Source organism: Lutzomyia longipalpis, chromosome 4 (assembly GCF_024334085.1).
Source record: "Lutzomyia longipalpis isolate SR_M1_2022 chromosome 4, ASM2433408v1".
Taxonomy (NCBI): domain Eukaryota; kingdom Metazoa; phylum Arthropoda; class Insecta; order Diptera; family Psychodidae; genus Lutzomyia; species Lutzomyia longipalpis.
Genome location: NC_074710.1, coordinates 17,087,294 through 17,106,782, shown reverse-complemented (window position 1 = coordinate 17,106,782; position 19,489 = coordinate 17,087,294). Strand labels below are relative to the sequence as shown.

At 33.7% G+C, this 19,489-nt stretch overlaps 1 protein-coding gene across 1 annotated transcript; it reads right to left on the bottom strand.

Annotated features, from left to right (window-relative positions):
- Positions 1 to 455: 455 nt before the first annotated feature.
- LOC129795285 (uncharacterized) lies at positions 456 to 17,929 on the bottom strand. Its single transcript, XM_055836374.1, has 5 exons — positions 16,777 to 17,929; positions 16,288 to 16,669; positions 11,422 to 12,615; positions 7,428 to 9,687; positions 456 to 4,358 (listed from the first exon to the last, which is right to left on the bottom strand). Exons 2-5 carry the CDS (start codon positions 16,604 to 16,606, stop codon positions 4,280 to 4,282), a joined length of 3,852 nt encoding a protein of 1,283 aa, XP_055692349.1. The 5' UTR covers positions 16,607 to 16,669; positions 16,777 to 17,929; the 3' UTR covers positions 456 to 4,279.
- Between the last annotated feature and the right edge of the window lie 1,560 nt (positions 17,930 to 19,489).

Here is a 19,489-nt window from a genome sequence, read left to right as displayed (position 1 = left end):
ATTAATTAATTTCATTGCATAATCTTGCATTTAAATGATCTTTCTGATTTAAAATTGATATCCAAAAAAACTCAAAGAAACACTGAAAAAAATCACAGCAAAAAAAGTATTTTGTACTCCATATATAATTTCCAATTTAGGTGAATAAATTTCTTTTACATAATAAAATACCTACATTTGCTGTTAAATAAAATTTAGCGCGAAGCAAGAAAAAAGAGAAAGAAGAAAAAAGTCCACTCACGATGAGGAAGTAAATGATTTGTTGAATAATTTTCACTCATTCGGTGTTTGTGTGTCCATTCGACGGGAACTTTTGGCACATTTTGGCCTTTTCTATTATATTTGCCTTCTACATATAAATGCAGAGGAAATGCACTGAAAAGAGTGAGAGAGAGACAGAGGGGGGAGGTGTCGGAAAAGAGCTTTTTTTTTTTAATGAAAAATGAGACACGGCATTGCACATGAGTATAATTTATTTATTTAATGCCTTAGCAGTTAATTGTTTTTCTTCTTCTTCTTCATCGTATTTTTTCCTAAATAGTTTTTTTTTGAGGGGATGTTATTTTTACATGACATTGAAAAAAGATGGGCCACGCAACAGTTTCATTTTTCATTCTTTTCTTTCATCTAATTTGACTGAAAATATATATAATTACCTTGTGTATTTTACCTATTTCTTCTTCTCTTTATTTATGTAGGAGCTTCTTTTATTGAGAATCTTTCAATTCTTTTCATTTTGTTTATAAATTCTATTTTGCACATTAAATATTTTTCAGTTTTTTTTTTCTTAAAGATCTTTCATTTTCTTTTTCATTCAAGAAATAAATTCAAAAAGAACTAAAAGAGTCTTAGAAAAAAATGTATAAACAAATAAGAAAATAATAATAATAATATAATATACAGCGGAGATAAATCCAATCTGCTCTTCATCACAGCTTTACCCATCGGAACAATATTATATTTATGCATAATAGAAGAAATGAATAATAATAGTAAACAAATAAAATATTATTGAATTAATAAAATAAAATAAAAATAATTTACAAAAAAAAAGAGAAATTCTTGCACTTTGCCACTAATTTATGCTGTTTTAACTTCTTTTTTTACTTTAATAATAGGAAAATTGATAGAATTTTGATATATTATTTCCGTTTACTTTTTCTTCATCCCTAATTTTCTTTTCTAATCTTTTATTTCTTTTAACTACTAATAAATGGGTAAGAAATTGATTTTTTCAATCAGAATTCATGACTAAAATTTCATTTAATTAATATTTGTTTTTGTTTTTTGTTGCTTAACACTTAAAGGCTTTCAATGCAGTGAGAATTAATTACGAAGTAAATAGGTACCCTTTTGTGTGGAATTTATGGCTGATTTATGCGCATTTACAATGATGGCCAAAAAAATGGCGCCAAAGTTGTTTTGATGAAAATTGAATGAAACACATATTTTTAGTTAATTCTTTTGCGTTCTTTGGATCGTACGATGGCTCAAATGTGAAACATTTTACTTTCTCAATTTTTTAATCATTTTAATCGTTTTTTTGCAAGTTAGAAATGCATGAAAATCACACAGAGGAAGCCAAAGAAGATATTTTGCTTGAGAAATTGCCTCTGAGTGTATCAATAGAGTGAATAAAGCGATGAAAAAAGCGCATGTTTCAATGATTTTAAGTTTCACGAGAATGCGAAAGGGTTTAATATTTTGTGTCCATTAATTCACTTAAAATAATTTATTTTCCTACTTAGAAATGCATTTAATTTACAAATAGGATGCTAAATAAGTGATCTCTGAGAGCATCTATTGAATAATTATATGGATGAACGTATAGAATAATTCAATGTTTCCATGTTTCGTGCCGCAAATTGATGCAAAAAATTGATTTTTTTCTCATCTTGACATTAATTCTGAACGGAATTTTCACTGTTGAAATGTCTAATAACTAATTAATAAGAAATTCATTTTAAGTATTTCAATGTTTCATGTTTAACCATTTCCCTCTTACGTGAAACTTAGAATCATTGAAACATGCGCTCTTTTATCACGATATTTATTCTGTTGATGCTTAAAGAGGGCATTTCTCAGTCAAAATGTCTTCTTTAGCCTCTTCTGTGTGAATTATATGCATTTCTAACTTGGAAAAACAATTATATTCAAAAAAATCTGGAAAAAATAAAATGTTTAATGTTTTAGGACAACGTATGACCCAAAGAAGGCTAAAGGGTTAATTCCTTTGTGATTATGTTGAAACAAAAAAAAAACACTGAAACACTAACTTTGGACGAACTTAGAAGGTCTTTTTCTGTAAACAGATTTTTCATCATTTTTGTTTAACTTTTTTTATGTGATTTTATCGCATTACAACGTATTTACAAATTCCTAAATTATTAAAAATTCAAGGAAGTATTTCATTGTTTTATGTTTCAGCTCAATGTTTCACCTAAATATCCAGTTCGGGCCAAGGAAAGCTAAATAGTCGCAGAATGACTTCATAAACTGCTTCATTTTGTAGTAATTTTGCTTCTTTAAAAAAACATGAATTTTTCAAATATCATTTTGCCTTTAATTTGTTGTATTAACGTGTTAGCAAATTCATGTTTTATTCAATAACATATAATTAATAAAATTATGAAAAAAAATAATAATACAGCGCATTTAATCCATGTTCAAAACATTTGTAAACTTTATAATAATTTAAAAAAAAAACTTTAAAAGGAGGCTATTCAGGCATATATGGATGTTGAGTTTGCCAAAGTAACTTCCTTATTATTTGAAAAGCCTTCAAATAATTCATTCACAATGTTTGCCACTGAGTTTCTCGCAATGAAACATTGATGAGAATGTTTTGAAACATTTAAAGGATCGAAATGGGCAAAATAGCTATACTTATTTTTGGATTAGTTCTCTCTGAATTATCCTTGAATCCTTTTCGCGCGATCAACTTCCGCATTAATCCTCACTGCTGTGAATCATCCATTAGTTTTTTGTTTTCTTGACTTTTTTTGCTATATTTCAGTTTTACACAATTTTTGCTAAAAAAAGAATTAAACTGAAATATTTTTATCGTTTTTTTTTTTCTTTACAGTCGATTATCAAATTTTTTTTCTTTAGCTTCTCCTTATTTAGACTTTTGATGTTTTTTTTTCTTCCTTCCATTTTTTTCATGTGAAATGATTTATTTTTGGTAATCTATTCATTTTTTTTGACTACTTAATATATGTGTGTGTAGGTCTAACATCAAATTTTTGCCATCATTTTAAATAGTTTTTTTTATTATTTTTTTAATGCCATGATTTTCTTTTAATTTTCTTATTACAAATATTTCTTGATTTTTTTCTTTATTACAAATATTTGTCTAGAGCGTTTTTTTTTGGGTTTTATCGAAATATTTCACATCATTTTTCATGTTTTTTTTATTAATTTTAATTTTAATTTAATTAATTTAATTAATTAACAACCGGAAATAAAAAGAACGTTACACAGTGTCATGAAGAAATTCGCACAAAAAAAACATTTTTTTTTGTGAAAAAAACTCATTATTTTTGTGTTTGATTTGCTCAAGAAAAAATGCACAGAAACACCGCACATTACACACTGTGACATCAACATTTTCTTCATCAAAGATTAATATTTTTCTTCTTCTTTTAAAAGTTTTAATTCTTCACTTCCGTCAATTCTTCCGTTTTTTTTTAATATAAGAAATTGTCCTCAAAATTATCACAAAAATATTCTATATTATGTAGATTCTCATAATAATATATAATTCAACTGTCTTTGGGATTTTTCTTTAACAAATTCCTTCCTCATCATCATTATTGATTTTCTTCTTCACCACTTGATTTAATTATTTTGTTTTAAAATTAATATTTTTTTAGAATAAAATATGAATAAATATTGTATTGTGTGTGGGAGGGAGGGGAGGGAGCAGATACGCATTATACAATATATTATTTATTACATAGAGATTATCATAATATTTTGTTTCATAGGGGAGACTGGTATAAGATGTGTGTTGGCGTGAGGTTCACATTTTATGTAATTCATTAAAAAAATGTTTTTTTTCTACTCACGCACTAATTTCCTTTGTTTTGTAGTGATTTGTCCATTTTCATTTTACTTAAGGATCTTCCCACGCAACGGAGAACTTTTATTTGTTGTTATGCGGAGAATTCCCAAAAGGTGGATTCATGGCTAAACCATCGTGATAGAGGTTGCCGTAGAGATAAGGAGGAACACTGTGACCTTTATTTGTAGCGGGCTCAGGCGGAGCCCGCGTTTGTCACTCACCCGCTATCGTTACTGTTGTCCACTGCCACGGGCTCACGTACCCACCACCACTGCCAGCACTCTTTGGAGGGCTGAAAATTTGAAAATTAAGAAATTTTAATTTTAGGAGATTTTCGTTTAGATTTTAATGAGTTTAATCCTTTCGCGTTCTTTGGATTATACAGGGTGGCTAGGAAATTAGGGCATGATTTTAACTGCTAACAACTTTTGATTTTTGAGCGTAAACTCAAAAAGTTTTATTTGTTTGTTATTTCAAGTCGATATCTTAAAAATTGGAGCTGCTAGAGCAATTTCTGTTTGACGAAGTTATACTGTATTAAATCCATTTCATTCAATTAAGTTTTATTTCCTTATTTATTTTATCTGTAGAAAAGGATTAGGAATACAGTGGGACCCCAGTACAACGACCGCTTGGTTATACTACTCTCGCGCATTGAAAATAATGAGTGAGAAGAGTACATCCGAGTGGTCGTTGTACTGGGGTCCCACTGTATTAAAATTAAAAAAAAAATATCAATTCTTTTCGAATTTTTTTTTAATATTTTAAAACTCAAGACACTTTGCATTACAGTCGTGCCTTGGCATAAGATATTCTAGGATGTACTGCTCTCGCGTATTGACAATAATGAGTGTGAAGAGTATATCCTAGACTATCTTATGCCCTTTATGAAGTAAAGGGCCTCTTTGGCAGACTAATAAAATATCGGCCGGAAATTATGCACGTTCATTGTATACTGCACCAAGAAGTTCTGGCATCAAAATCGATTGGATTTGATTCCACTATGAAGATCATCATAGCGATTATAAATAAAATTCATGGAGGTCAAAATTCACTAAACCACCGACTAATTCGCCGCCATCTTGAAAACCTTGGTGCACAAAAAGATCTCATAATGCACACCGAGATTCGTTGGTTGAGTAGAGGCTTATCTGTAAGCAGGTTCTTTGAACTAAGAAACGAAATAAAATCGTTCCTTCTAACGCCAGAGGTTTGCAACATTTTATTATTATAATAATTCAGAAAGAACAGAACGATTTTCTAAATTTTTTAAAGTCTAAATCTAATTATAAATGCGAAAATTTCCAAAATTTCCTTAATTAACCCAAAGTTTTAATATTAGAAATCGACGTGCCCGAAGATTATGAACCATATTCCTATCTTTTAACACAGGAATATGGTTCATAATCTTCAGGAGCGTCGAAATATTGGTTCCTCTAGGGGTTAATAAACTTTATTTGCTATTTATAAGGAGGTCATTAAACACGTACAGATTTATCTCGTGTTATTGCGCAATAATTCTGATAGATCAGTGGCGTAGTCAGGGAGGAAATTTAGAATATCTAATCACCTTTAAAATTCAGACAATCAAAAAAAGCCTACTAAATAATAATAATAATAAAATTCAGACATATTAGGTTTATTTTTCTATGTCAAATTTCCTTAAAATTTATTAAAAAAAAAAGGAATTTTCAAACGTAAAAAAAACGTAAGGTCAGACGTTAGAAATGTGAAAAGTTGCTAATAAACGTTGGCATTAACGTCAAACGTCAGAAAAGACATGTCAAGCGTTCTAATAAAAAAAATTAACTTAAAAAAAGAAACGTCAAACGATAGAAAATTAACTTCAAAGATTGGAATAAATGTCAGATGCAAGAAAAGGAACATCAAACGTTAAAAAGGAAATGTCAATCCTTGATAAAAAAAAAACCTTGAAAGTCTTAAAATAAAAAAATAGATAAAAAAAATCGTTAAAATCGAATTTTAACCGTATAAAAATTGTAAATGTCAAAAGATAGCAAAAATAAATCAGACGTGTAAATGTCAAAAGTTAGTTACGATATGTATGTCAAACACAGAATTAACATCAAATGTAAAAAAAAAGTTAAGCGTTAAAAAAGAACGTCAAAAATTAGAATATCTGTCAGTCAATAGGGGAGAGCGGGGTTAAAAAAGTCACTTAAGGGTTTAGAAAAAGCTCAAAATATCATATTTCCCAAACAGATAAAGCGAAATGTATAGTCCAATTCTTTAGGATATTTCTTGCCCTACAACTCTTTCTAAGATCATTTTGTTCTATCTAGCTAGGAAATATGATATTTTAAGCTTTTTCCAAACCCTTAAGTGACTTTATTAGCCCCGCCCTCCCCTACTGATAGATATGTCAAACGTTTAGCAAGTACTAGAAAATTAACTTCAAACGTTAGGAAAGAAATGACGAGAATTAAATCGACGCGCCCGAAGATTATGAACCATACTCCTGTGTTAAAAGATAGGAATATGGTTCATAATCTTCGGGCACGTCGAAATGGATTCTGTCAAAAATCTTAACTTTCAACTAGAAAATTTAAAGATTTTGACACTTCGTATTTTTAATCGTCGTTTTTCAAAGATTTCTTCTGAAATTTGAAAGATTTCAAGGACTCATTCTGAAACTTCAAAGATTTCAAAAATGTCTTCGGAAATTTGAAAGATTTGAAAAATTTCTTTTTAAATTTCGAAGATTTCGAAAGATTTCTTCTGAAATTTGACAAATTTCAAAGATAAGACTTCTTCTGAAACTTTAAAGATTTCTTCTGAAATTTCAAAGATTTCTTTTTTAATTTCAAAGGTTTTGAAAGATTTCTTTTTAAATTTCAAAGATTTGAAAGATTTCAAATATTTCAAAAATAATCTGAAATGTTAAAAATTTCAAAGATTTATTTTTTTTAAAGATTTTGAAAAATTTCTTCTGAAATTTCAAATATTTCAAAGATTTTTTCTGAACCTTCAGAGATTTCAAATATTTCTTCTACAATTTTAAAGATTTCTTCTGGAATTACATACAAAAAATTTCAAAGACTTCCTCTGAAACTTCAAAGATTTCTTCTGAAATTTGAAAGAATTTTTCGGAAATTTCAAAGATTTTAAAGATTTCTTTTTAAATTCCACAGTTTTCAAAGATTTCTTCTGAAACTTGAAAGGTTTTAAAGATTTCTTCTCACGTTTCAAAGATTTCAAGGATTTCTTCTGAAATTTCAAAGATTTAAAGGATTTTTTGGAACTTAAAATACTACCCAATATTTCCTTTGACACCTTTACAATTAAATTCTTGATGAAATAATAAAAAAAAAATTAAGAAGTGAGAACAGCAACAACTAACCTGCCAAAGAGTGGATGCCAGAGAGCTGAATTAGCATCGGAACCATCATCAGACATACTGGTTGTACTGCCAACTTCGGAGAGTTCATCCGTGGTGAGGAGACGCCTCTGCATGGCAGCTGGATCTAGAAGATGCTGCCCCGATTTAACTTTCAGCTTTGGCTGCGTAACCGTCTGTGCTTGACTACTAACAGCCTGTGTTTCCGCGTTTGTTGCATGTTTAGCCTTCTCCTCATGGTGCTGTTGCTGCTGGAAGACACCACCCAGCTGTGGATTGAGGAGATTAAGGAGTGACTGACACTGCGCCCCCTTATTTCGTGCCTCCTGATACGCCTGATACTTGTGCCGACGCTCATCCTCCTTTGCTTTTTGCATTTGCTGATTCACCGCATCGTAGTCGGCTTTTGTGTACCCCGTGGCACCTGGGAAGTGTCCAGGAAAACTATTCATCTGCTGATGCTGCGTCTTCTTTGCCGGTTGATGCGCGTGGGTTTGTGGATGGGCAAATGACAGAGAATTCTTCATATGCGCCGGGATATTCGCACCACCACAAGATCGCTGTTGGGGGTAAGTTGGGGATGTTGCAAAGGGACTTGTTGCCGCCTTCTGTGCCCCCATGTGACCACCCCCAGTCCCGGGGAAACGTAAATTCCCCAGAGGATTTGTCATGCAGTGCATCGGGTGGGTGGATTTCTGCTGATATGGTGACATTTTGGGGAGATTCTGCTTCGGTGTGTACTTCTTAGTGGCTCCCTGTCGTTCGGCATTGAGTCGTTGCAGCTGCTGGATGTTCATATTACTCTCCTGCAGCATAGCCTCTTGCCACAGGGCAAATTCCAATGGGTTCTGGCACCCAAGGAAGTTCGGTGGCATCGCTGTGTTGAGATTATTTTGTGCTGCAAGCAACATAAGGAGATCCGGAAAGGTTCCGGGCATATTTCGCAAATTCGGTGCCTTCATGAAGTCTCCCATATTCTGACTGCTGCGTAGTTGATTCTGCAAATACGGCAACCAGAGCATTTGATTGAAGAGATTTAATGTCCCGGGATCCATGTCAAACTTCCCAGCGGCGGGCATTTGTGCCTGTGCTGCTGCATGCCTCTGCCTTTCGGGGATTTCATGATGACTCTGGGGGAATTTTGTTGTTTGCTGCGGTTGCGGTGGAGGCTGTTTCTTCTGATGCCCCACCTCGGGGGTATCCTTCACCTTAAACAGCTCCTCCTGCTTCTCAAGGATTGTCTCCAGTTGATTCAGCGACACCACCAAAATGTCCGGATCTTGAAGTATTGAGGGGAATGCAAAAGCCTCCGGGAGCCGGAGCTCGGGGCGTGTGGTAAGAAGAAGGGGAATCTCCCGTGCTGGCGATGCAAGGACAGCATTGAGACGATCCTTTGGCACAAGGAGTGTATTAGGTACTTTCCATTCGCTATTCGACATGAGAAGTCGCAACTGTGTCAATGGATCCGGATCCTTTCCGGACTTATCCACATGCCCACCCTTTGCCTCATCCAGTCGATAACTATCGGACTTATGGCGCTTCCTCACGGGTTCACTACTCAGGAGATTCTCCTCCCCACTCGTGAGATCACTCAGGAGATTCTTTGCCTCTTCACTGCAACTCACCGTTGGACTTGCAGACTTCCTACAAACACCCAAATTCAATGGTTCCGGTTGTTGCGGCTGCTGCTGCTGCTGCTGTCCCCCATCCTGCCCTCCAGTTCGTCCCGTGGACACCTTCGGGAATACCGGAAGGGTCTGCATGAGTCGATGTTGCTGCGAAAATGTATCCGGAGATGGTGGAATGGGGGGCAAACCACTCGGCTGTGGGCTCTGAATTGTATCCGAACCCCGAGATGTTGGTCGTGCCGGTGATGGGCTCCTGTGCTGCTGCTGCTGACTCCCAGCTGTCTTACAACTCAAATCTTTGGGCATTTCCTCAGCACACGAATCCGGCGACAGCAATGACGTCAACTCCGACATATTCTTCTGATTTGCCTCACTTCCCATGAACTTTGTCTCCGTGAGCTCCTTTATGGTTAACGACAGATCATCGAGAGTCTGCTCTGTACCCTTGAAAATGTTCCCCGACTCAAGAATCGTCTCAATCTCACCGGATTCCGTGAATGAGAGACACTTTGGGGAATCACTTAGGCGTGAAATTATATTTGCCACTGGTTCTGAGTCTAGAAGAAGCTCATCCTCCTCATTGTAGTCATCTTCAACATCACACGGAGTTTGCTGCTTTACGTCATCAATGTGACCTGGAAGAGGAATTTATTTTATTTTATTTATTTGAAAGATTTTTATTTCTTTCGCACGGTAATAACTTTTTTTAATATTGTAGGGATTGTAGGGAGAGGAAAAAAGAAAACAAGAAGAGGAAATTCAAGGAAAGGATAAATCGTCGTGCCCAGAAGAAACTATTCTGTATTAATTTATAATTTTATGGAAATTTTGTGAATATTTAAAATGTGTTGAAGACATTAAATAAAATTTAAAAATTAGACCAAAAAAAATTTTTAATGCATAATTAGATAAAAAAATTGAAATGTGGCAAAAATTGAGGATAGACAAATTAAGAATAGTCTTAAGGAAAAGAAAATCTTTAAAAAATCTACTTGAAAAAGTTTTAATGAGTATTTTTATCCTCTTATTTTGCCCCAATTTTGACTATTTCTGAACGTTTTTTTTTAATATGAAATTATTCAAAAGAAATCAATGATCCAGGGAGGGTTTTTCGGGGCCTAAACACCGATCAAAAAACCCTTGAAATCTTTGAAATTTATACTGAAATTTCAAGCGAATTTCAAGGGTTTCTTGGTCGCTGAATAAGGCCCATTAATTTAGAAAATTAAAGATTTTCTTTAGAGGTCCGAATAATAGCAAAATTTTAATAGCAAAAATTACATTAAAAAAATTTGAAAGACAATTATGAAACGTTATGAATGATTAGGCATTAGAAAGGACTGCAAAGTAAGAAAGAAACGTGAAAAGTTAGAAAAGAATCGAAAAACTTGGGAAAGAATTGTCAAACATTTAGGAAAAAATCGTTAAATGATTTTAAAAGAAGTTTCACTATTTGAAAAGAAGCGTAAGATGTTTAAACTATCGTCAAACTTTAGAAAAGGAATGTTAAACTTTAAAAATAATTATCAAAAAATGAAAACAAAAATGTCAAATGACAAGTAAAATTGTCAAACATAAAAAAATTACCATCAAATATTATAAAAAAAAATGTTAAACAGTTGTGAAGCAAAGTTTAGTCACATTTTTTAAATAACCCTTTCGCGTTCTTTGGGTCATACGTAAACCCAAACGTAAAACATTCTCCCAAAATTTTTAAAAATTCAATGATTTTTCCAAGTTAAGAATGCATCAGATTCACACAAAAGAGGCTAAAGAAGATGTTCTGACTGAGAAGCATCATCTGTGGACGCAAAAGGGTTAATTTAAAAAAATCAAAATATCTTGAACAGATTTCTGACTTCGCTCTGCTGCAATCACTTAAGCTTCAAAGTTGTCAGTTTGTGCTCAAACTTTTAGTTATTATTTAATTTTAAACATTTTTTTTATTTATAAATTTTTTTTATTAATAAATCAAGAAGTAAAATCAATTTATTTAAGAACGTCATGAGCTTCAAAGGAAACCTCAAGAAATATTTTAAGAACGAAAACTCTCCAACAACTTGTTGTAGTTCAGCATAGAGTCGACGGTGTGTTTGAATTTGTAAGTTGTGGTAAGAAATCGATTTTCTATGTGAAGCCATCGTGGCAGATGACGGACATCTCTCCATATATGTACAAGATGTGCAGAAAAATTTATTTGCACTGCAATTTCTTTTTATTCTTTCCATTTCAGGAAAAATAATTTAATTTAATTTTCTTTTGTCAGGGATTTTAGGAGAAATTTAATGCAAAGAGAAAAAAACTTCGAATAAATACGACGAAGAAGAAAAAGGAGATGAGATGAAGAAAATGCGCAATAAAGGACTCACCTGAAATATTGTTGACTTCACAGCTGTGCTCAATGAGGGAATCGAGGAGTTCAGCACCAGTCATGGTATTCTCCTCGCAGTGATCCGTGAGGTCCAGGTCCTCAGTGTTGGTCACAGCAATTTCCCTGATTGTATCAATGAGCTCTGTGGTGACGTTCAGATTGTCCGCGAAGGATTCCTGCTTGAAGCTATGCTGGGCGTCGTCTTCTGTGATGCTTTTGCACATAAATGGTAGGAATTTCTCTTCAATCACCTCCTCTTTGGTCTTTTCTGCACCAACTGGGCTCCTCGGGGGATGCTGCTGATGCGTATGGTGACCCTTGTGGTGGTACTTGGGACTAGTTGTTGGGGATGATGCGAAAAGAATGTGTTGGTCTTGTTGCAATAAAGATGGTTCCTCTGGGGTGTCCTTGCAGGAGGAATTCTGCACACAATTCGCGACTGTATCCACCTCAAATGTCTCATAAACTGATTCACCAAGACTATGTTGGGTTGCTTGCTCATTCCCATGCGCCCCATGCACTGCATAGTCTTCTTGCTCTTGCACTTGCTGCACCACCACATCATCCTGCTGCTGCTGCTGCTGCAGCGACAACTCATCACCATCCTTGCCTTCACTCGTGCAACAATCACCTCTATCCATCTCATCCGCCGCCGCCCCAGCCCCGCGTCCCAACACCATCGTCGTCTCCAACTTTTCTCCATCATCATCACCACCACCACTACCTCTGCTGCTCTCCTCCAACTCATGCGCACTCCCCACCTGCCCCAGGACACTCATCCCCAACATCTCCCCATCGTCCTTCTTCTTCTTCCGCTTCTTCTCCTTCCTGTGCTTCTTCCTCTCTTTCTTCTTCTTCTTCTTCCGTCGTCGCATCACCTCCACACTATCATCGCTCTGCGTCCGCGGTGTGGCCTTCCACGTTCCATTTGACGTCTTGGTCAAACGGATGCGATTCCTACGGTCGTAGTCCTCGCACCGCACACTAATGATCTCCGTGTCATCCTGCACGACCCAGAGGAAGACGGGATTGACGCTGGGCTCCGTAGGATGCACTTCCCACCCACCACACCTCAGCTCATTGTTGTCCCTTCTACTGCTCCCACTGCTGGCCATCCTTTCGCCCACACCATCGTCATTTCTTGCTCCATTTTCGAGAAATTTCTCATCACACTCTTTCCCCTTTGTTGTGCCTAAATTACATTATTATTTAACTTAATAATTTATCGGCTAATTAATTAATTCTTTCTTAATGGGATTCTCATTTAAAAAAAAAAGTCACTGATATTGCAATTTATTGAATTTACGTTTAACCCCTGGGGGGCTTAGTTAACAACTTAAGGAGTCTTGTGGTCTTCAAAGGGTCTAATATTTGTTCAAAGCAATATTTTAATTTGGAGCTTTTAGTATAGAAACTAAGCCAAACGTTCCTATTCAACAACCAAGAAATCATTGAAATTTTCAAGAATTTGTACTGAAATTTCAATAATTTCAAAGATTTCTTTGTCGCTGAATACAGCCCAAAATTAGATTATGTTATTTTTACTTCAGAATTGAAATTATTACTAAAATTAAATTATTTCGTACTTCGGAATTGTGTTTAAACTCACTCCCCAGACCACCAATTAATAATGCACCTGTGTATTAAATTTGATAATTTGTTAAAAGGATTTGTGGCAAAAGTGCTCTACAGACAGGGGCTGTACACAATTGAATTAATTCTGTTTTATGCGGAACAATACCTACTAAAAGGGGATTTTTAATGGAATTTTTAGCATAAAAGCAACGAAGAATGTTTTTTGGGATTCATCAGTAATTCCTACATGTTAACATAGTTTTATTTTATGACTTTACGTACAAGAAAATTCGCAATAATTTCCCAAAGTTAAATCTTTACTTTATGTCAGATCATAAAAATTATATCTGTTTCTTTTTTTTTCTTATTAAGGTAAACAAAATAAAAAAAATTAATCAAAACAACACCGTGTTTAACATCTGCTGACGAACGTTTAAAAGGTTTTTTGTAGGAATTATTTTTAAGGGGTCATTGCTTCTTAAATTTTATCACAAAGTTTTGTTTTTATTTCATTTTATGCAATATTGAAGGAGTTTTATTGGCAATGACGGGAATTTTGATTTAAAAAATTAAGATAAATCGAGACGTTAAAGAAAGCAAATTTACTTATGTGAAAATTCGGAGAAGGATTTAAATAATTCAGACCACTTTTTTTTTTTTAAATAAAAAGGTTTCATGTCTAAATAAAAAGCCCTAATGGAGGATCTTTATAAAGTCGAAACTCAAAATTTCCTCAATTTAATTCGTAGATCTTTGCATGTCTTTCAAAGATAAGCACTTCAGACTTTGTTAGTTCTAATTCACTCTTCAACTTCTTAGGTTATATTCGATTTGACTAAAATTAAATTCAAAATATTCATTAAGACCTTTGGTAAGATAGTTTTAAAGTTTCATTAAATTTTGTATGTGAATAGGAGTAAAAATTAATAAAATTCTAATTTTTCTAATCAAACTGGATCTTCAGTTACTGATGTTGAATTTTTTTTTTCTAATTTTTCGATCATATAGATTTACGGGTTGTACGAAGAATGTTCTGTCTCAATAATACTGCAATAGTAAATATTTAGGATGAGACCTACATTATACACTACCCCCAAAAAGTTCCTGGGCAAGCAAAAAAGGCGTATTTCAAAAATCTGCCAGTTTTGGAAAGATACACATCTCACCTTTCCAAAACTGGTAGACTTTTGAAAATAGATTTAGCCATTTTTGCTTAATCGGAAACTTTTTGAGGGTAGTGTTCATAATATAAAAATTGTCCAACATTCGGTAGCTGAAAGTTGCCTATTCAACACAAAAGCTTCGAAACCTAGAATAGCCTATGATGGTTGGGTTTGTACCACAAATGGGTATATATAATCCAGGTATTAAATTTCTTTCCCCCCTGGAACAAATGATGCCTCGGCCATGACGCAGACATAAACGCCCCAAACTTGAGAAATTCATTTGAACCTGGGTAAAAGTTATCTTCATCCTTGACCGGGGCTTCAGGGATGTAAGGAGACGTTTGGAAAATGCCGAATTCAAAATAAACATGCTACCAACAGTACAAGAAAGAGCTCCTCAACCAACAGACAATGAGGCAAGCCATTTAAGATTATGCATATTTTATAAGAAAAATAGAACTTTATAAAGAATCACAAAGTCTTTCTTCGAAACGAGTAAAATTATCCAAAATATCAGTGAAAACTTAAGTATTTTGTAATGTTTGATTCTTTGACTGATTAAATGGATTGATCTTCTAATAAAAATTAAACCCTTTTTACGTACATAGGTATATAAAAAATCAAACAATTGGTGGTGTGTACAATGCAGATTAAGATCAGAATTAAGATAAAAAATTAAAATTAAGACCTAGCAACTTGGTCATAGACGCGTGTAGGGACTTCCCAACAACAAACATGGAAAACTAATCTATGCCACAGGTTGCGAGGTTGAGCCTAAAACGATCATTATTTTCAACCAAAGCAAAAGATCGTCCGTTTAAGTCAATTAGTCGTTAGAGATCTCGTAGCACAGTTTCTACAGAGATAGCATTGCCTCAGGTAGGAGCAAAGGCTAATCCTAGTATTCTCCTACTTTTCAAAAAATGATTAAGATCAAATTATCCAAGAGATTAAAATAAAAATTTACTTAATTATTTTCAAAATTTTATATCAAAGTTAATATTTTCAATATGCGGCCAAGAAATCCTTGAAATTTCAGAAAAAACTCTTGAAATTTCAAGGATTTCTTGGTCGCTTATGCCCCTTATAGTTTATTCTTTATTTTGATATTAATCTTTATCTCAGAATACCGCCAATTCTTGTAAAGAATATTTTTAATTGTTTTTGTATCAAAGGTTTTTTATGAGGTTCGCCAGCCCTGTTTTGGTAAGCGTTTGACTTTCTGTCGTGCCCCTGACTAAATTACAATTTCTCTAACAAAATATTGCATTGAGCCAAACTTGGCTAACATTACAGGGTGCAAGAGGTTCTCAGCATCTTTTTATGCTTGTAGAACCTCTTCACAAACTTCTTGGGCCCAAAAAGCAATTGTTTTTTTGAAATAAACTTTTAAACAGTTTTTTAAATCATATTAAACGTTTTCTTGATTTATATGGATGATTTTTTAAGAACAAAATCAACGACATCCTGACCAAAATAAATTATTCGTCAAAGGGGTGTTTATCTGATTATTATTTTGGTTTCTTTTTGGCAAATCATCCAAATAATAAATACCTTTGCTATGAGAACTTTTCAAACTTAAATAAGGCGAATAAGGCACTTTTTAAGCTATTTTGCTCAATCCTTTTAGAAACTGAACTACAAATAATCTTTTTCGGCTTGAATTTAGTACATTTTAGGCTTAAATTTAGTACCTTTTAGACTAGAAAAAATCACCTTTTCTGAACAATCTGAGCCCTAGGTGATTTCCTTTTGAAAATCACCTGAATTTTTCTAAAGATCCGAATATTTTCATTCTTGAGCTCAATTAATCATCGTTATTTTCCTAATCTTAACTAACCCTTTGAGGACCATTGGACACTTTAAGACATCCAACTGACTGTTCTTCTATGTAAAATCCTATAAGAAAATAAGAATAAATTCTAGAACTTCTCGGTCCCCAATGTTCTAACTAACTAAACTACCATAAATCATATTAATTAATTAATAAAAAATTAATTAAAGTGACTTCCTACTTCTCTCTATGTGTAGGAGTTACATTTTAATTATTATATTGAGAATCCCATGCTATGTATGTATATAATTTGTGGGTTCGTTGTATGTACTGTACGTATTCAACTCACCATTCTTCCTTCGTCTTTCCTTATCCTCATCCCTCAGTGCTTTGTCACAGATCGATATTTTTTCCTCCTCAACCATTTGATTTTGCCGCTGACATTCCATTGGATTTGGTGTCCAGCATTTACCATCGTGGTTGCCATCGCGATTCTTTGGATTCTTCACCACCGCCGCCGTACTCTTCCGGATTGGTATGAGATCCGGTAGTGGTGGACGTGGTGATTTGCTGCAATTCTTCTCAACCACCACGAAATTCTCCTTTTCCGATGATCCACTTCGAGGTTCATGTCCATTCCATCTCCTGCCGTGCCTCTCGGTGCTCATGTCGGCATCATTTCACGCCACCCGTGGGATCCCCGAGGATACGCAAAATGAATGTTTTTCTTCCTTTTTGCGGGTGGTGGGGAAAATATATATTTTTTTGCATATTAATTACATTGATTTTTATTAATCAATAATTTACACCAATTTATGACACATTTTACTACACCTACTTTTTTTTTCTTCGTCTCCCTCTTCAATTCTCTCTCTGGGCACGAAAATTCTGATGCACGACTGATTTCTCTGCCTAAATCTCGCGTAATTATTTTTTTAAAGTGAAATGGGGATAATTGATTAGAAATCCCAAAGAATCCTTTTAGCAGGAGCTTTTCACCCTTATTAGAAGAGTTTTCACGCACTTGCTTCACTTTTTAAATGACTTTTGACACTTCACCTCTAAACTCATTCATTTTATGTATATTTTCAAATGTATTTGTGTGTAGTAAAAGCCATGAAGGCTTTTTTTTGGCACAAAAAATAAAATGAAATTTTCTCACTGAATTTTGCCTACATTTAGGCTCAAAAGTGCAAATGCATTAGAAAAGTTCACATTTTTCACGAAAAAAAAAACACAAATCGTCACTTTGACAGAAAATTGTGTGTAGAGGTAATAATTTCTGTCCAAAATGGCGTTCAAGATTTTATTATTATATATAATATTGGGCCTTATATATAGTAGAGATGATATATGTATGTCGCACTTTAGGCCACTTCCTCATCAGTATTGTTGGCAGCGCCCCCCTTACCCTTTAATCGGCCGAAAATCTTCAACCCTCTTTCGGTTTTGACAAATCGGACTTTGAGAAGTTCTAACCGAAAAATCACATAAAAGTGTCACCATCCACCATCTTCATGAAATACACTTTGCAGGGCCAAAGAACCCCCTTCGTTCACAAGACTTTAATCATAGTCTCTTTTTGACTTTTCTCCCAAATACGTTAGGAGATGAACCCGCAAGAATATTTTCCACTTTTCACTTGTCAAAACATATATAGCGACATACTTTTGGCCAATGGGAAAGAGAAAGAAAATACAATTTTCCCTTTTGATTTGAGCCAAAAGAAGATTTTTTTTATAGTAAACAGATTTGAAAATTGTATAAAGTTCACCGTACGAGTGATTGTAATGAACTGAAGGGGGAGCGAAAAACCACTTCTGAGCAAAAATTCTCGCACCAAAAGTGCGCCTCTTTTAAGGATTACGATGACACTACATGGTCAGAGTGAGATAAAAGCATCGTTTTCATTTTAAATGTCAAAAAGAGCCAAAAGGAGATTTGAAAATCAATACGCAAACACCGCGAGATTCAATGAAAACTGTGACGCCATGCTAGAGAAAGACAACATCTTTTGCGGGGCACTTGTGTGTGCGCATTCCACTGACTTTGAGAAAACTTTCAGTGAAAGAGACAAAAATACATTACCCTTAATGATTATTTGGAAAAATTCGTGAAAATTCCCACCAAAGGACGCGTAGAAAATTACCTACATAACCTAAAATATTCAACAAATTCATTTTTACGCGAAAACATGCAAAAATCTGCGAAATTTTCAAAATTCTGTCAAATATGTGACACATTGTGATGACACTAATTTTCCGTAAGGTAGTGTAGTGTTTTCGAGATTCACGGTAGTAAGAGAAAGATGAATACATTGCAAATGCAAGTAGTTCCATCTCACTCTAGCAAACACCTACAAGTGTAGAACTTTATGGGAATTTAAACACCAATACAACAAAATATATACATATAAAACTTACACATAGGTAGCATTTGAATTCCACTACAAAGTAGTAAAATGTACAGGTGTGAGTAGTTGTAGATTTTGATACATACACGATGCACCTGAAAAAATCTATATATGTAATTTAATTGACACAAAAAAATTAATGTAGATTGAAATTAAAATTCAATAAATATACAATATATATGTACTGTACATATAAAAATATTATAGAAGTTTTATTTTGATACTCCATAGTCTATTTTATACTTACTTTTCCTTATGACACATTTTTTACGCGTAATTTATGAAACTTTCTTTTGAAATTAGAGCAGGAAAAAGGCGCAAAAGGAGCAAAATTCATTTCAAAAATCTATTATAAATGGATCTGAAACTTCTCACAATAATTGTGAATAAGAAATTAATCAATTGGAATAAGGTAGTAAAACTATTAAAAGATTTTAACCCTAACGCGTCCACTTGAAAAATAGAAATATTGCAACAATATAATATTTATTTTTTGTATGCTCTCAGACAACATTTCTCAGTTAGAACATATGCTTTGCCCTCTTCTGAGTAAATGACACAAAGAACGCGAAAGGGTTAATGTTTTATTTTATTTTTTGCAAGACTTTACCAAACTTTAAGAGTTTAGAGATAATTTGAAAGATTTTATAAGCAATTTCTGGAAATAAATATTGAAAATTTTCTATAGGGGAAAGCAGGGTAGAAAAAAAAAGCTACTTAAGAGTGTGGGAAAAGGTCAAAATATCATATTTCCCAAAGAGATAAAGAGAAAATAAAATTTTGAGTTTTTTTCCAAACATTTAAGTGATTTTATTTGCCTCGCTCTCCCCTAATCCTAAATAAAATAAAATTAATAAATCATAATTTTCTGGATTCTCATTGATAGCAAAATATTGATTAAAGTTTCGTATTTTTTTTAACTCTAGAGTTTCAAGAATTTATTGGACCTTCTCTTACAACATTATTCTTCTTTCAATATTCTTAAGTAGTAGAGGGCTTTCGTGATGCCCCAAAATTAGGATTTTAAAAATTTTTAAAAATGTAAAATTTGGCAAGAAAAAATGGGTTCTCCTCACAAAATCAATTCTAATTTTGTTTATCGAGAACCGATTTTGACAAAAAAAATCTGAAAGCTACT

What these genes read in the sequence shown, in the direction of transcription:
- LOC129795285 (XM_055836374.1), bottom strand. Translation starts at nt 16,606, where the DNA reads ATGAGCACCGAGAGGCACGGCAGGAGATGGAATGGACATGAACCTCGA. An exon ending in GGAAAGACGAAGGAAGAATG is followed by an intron (nt 12,616 to 16,287) that starts GTGAGTTGAATA and finishes AATGTAATTTAG; the next exon opens with GCACAACAAAGGGGAAAGAG. An exon ending in TGAAGTCAACAATATTTCAG is followed by an intron (nt 9,688 to 11,421) that starts GTGAGTCCTTTA and finishes TTCCTCTTCCAG; the next exon opens with GTCACATTGATGACGTAAAG.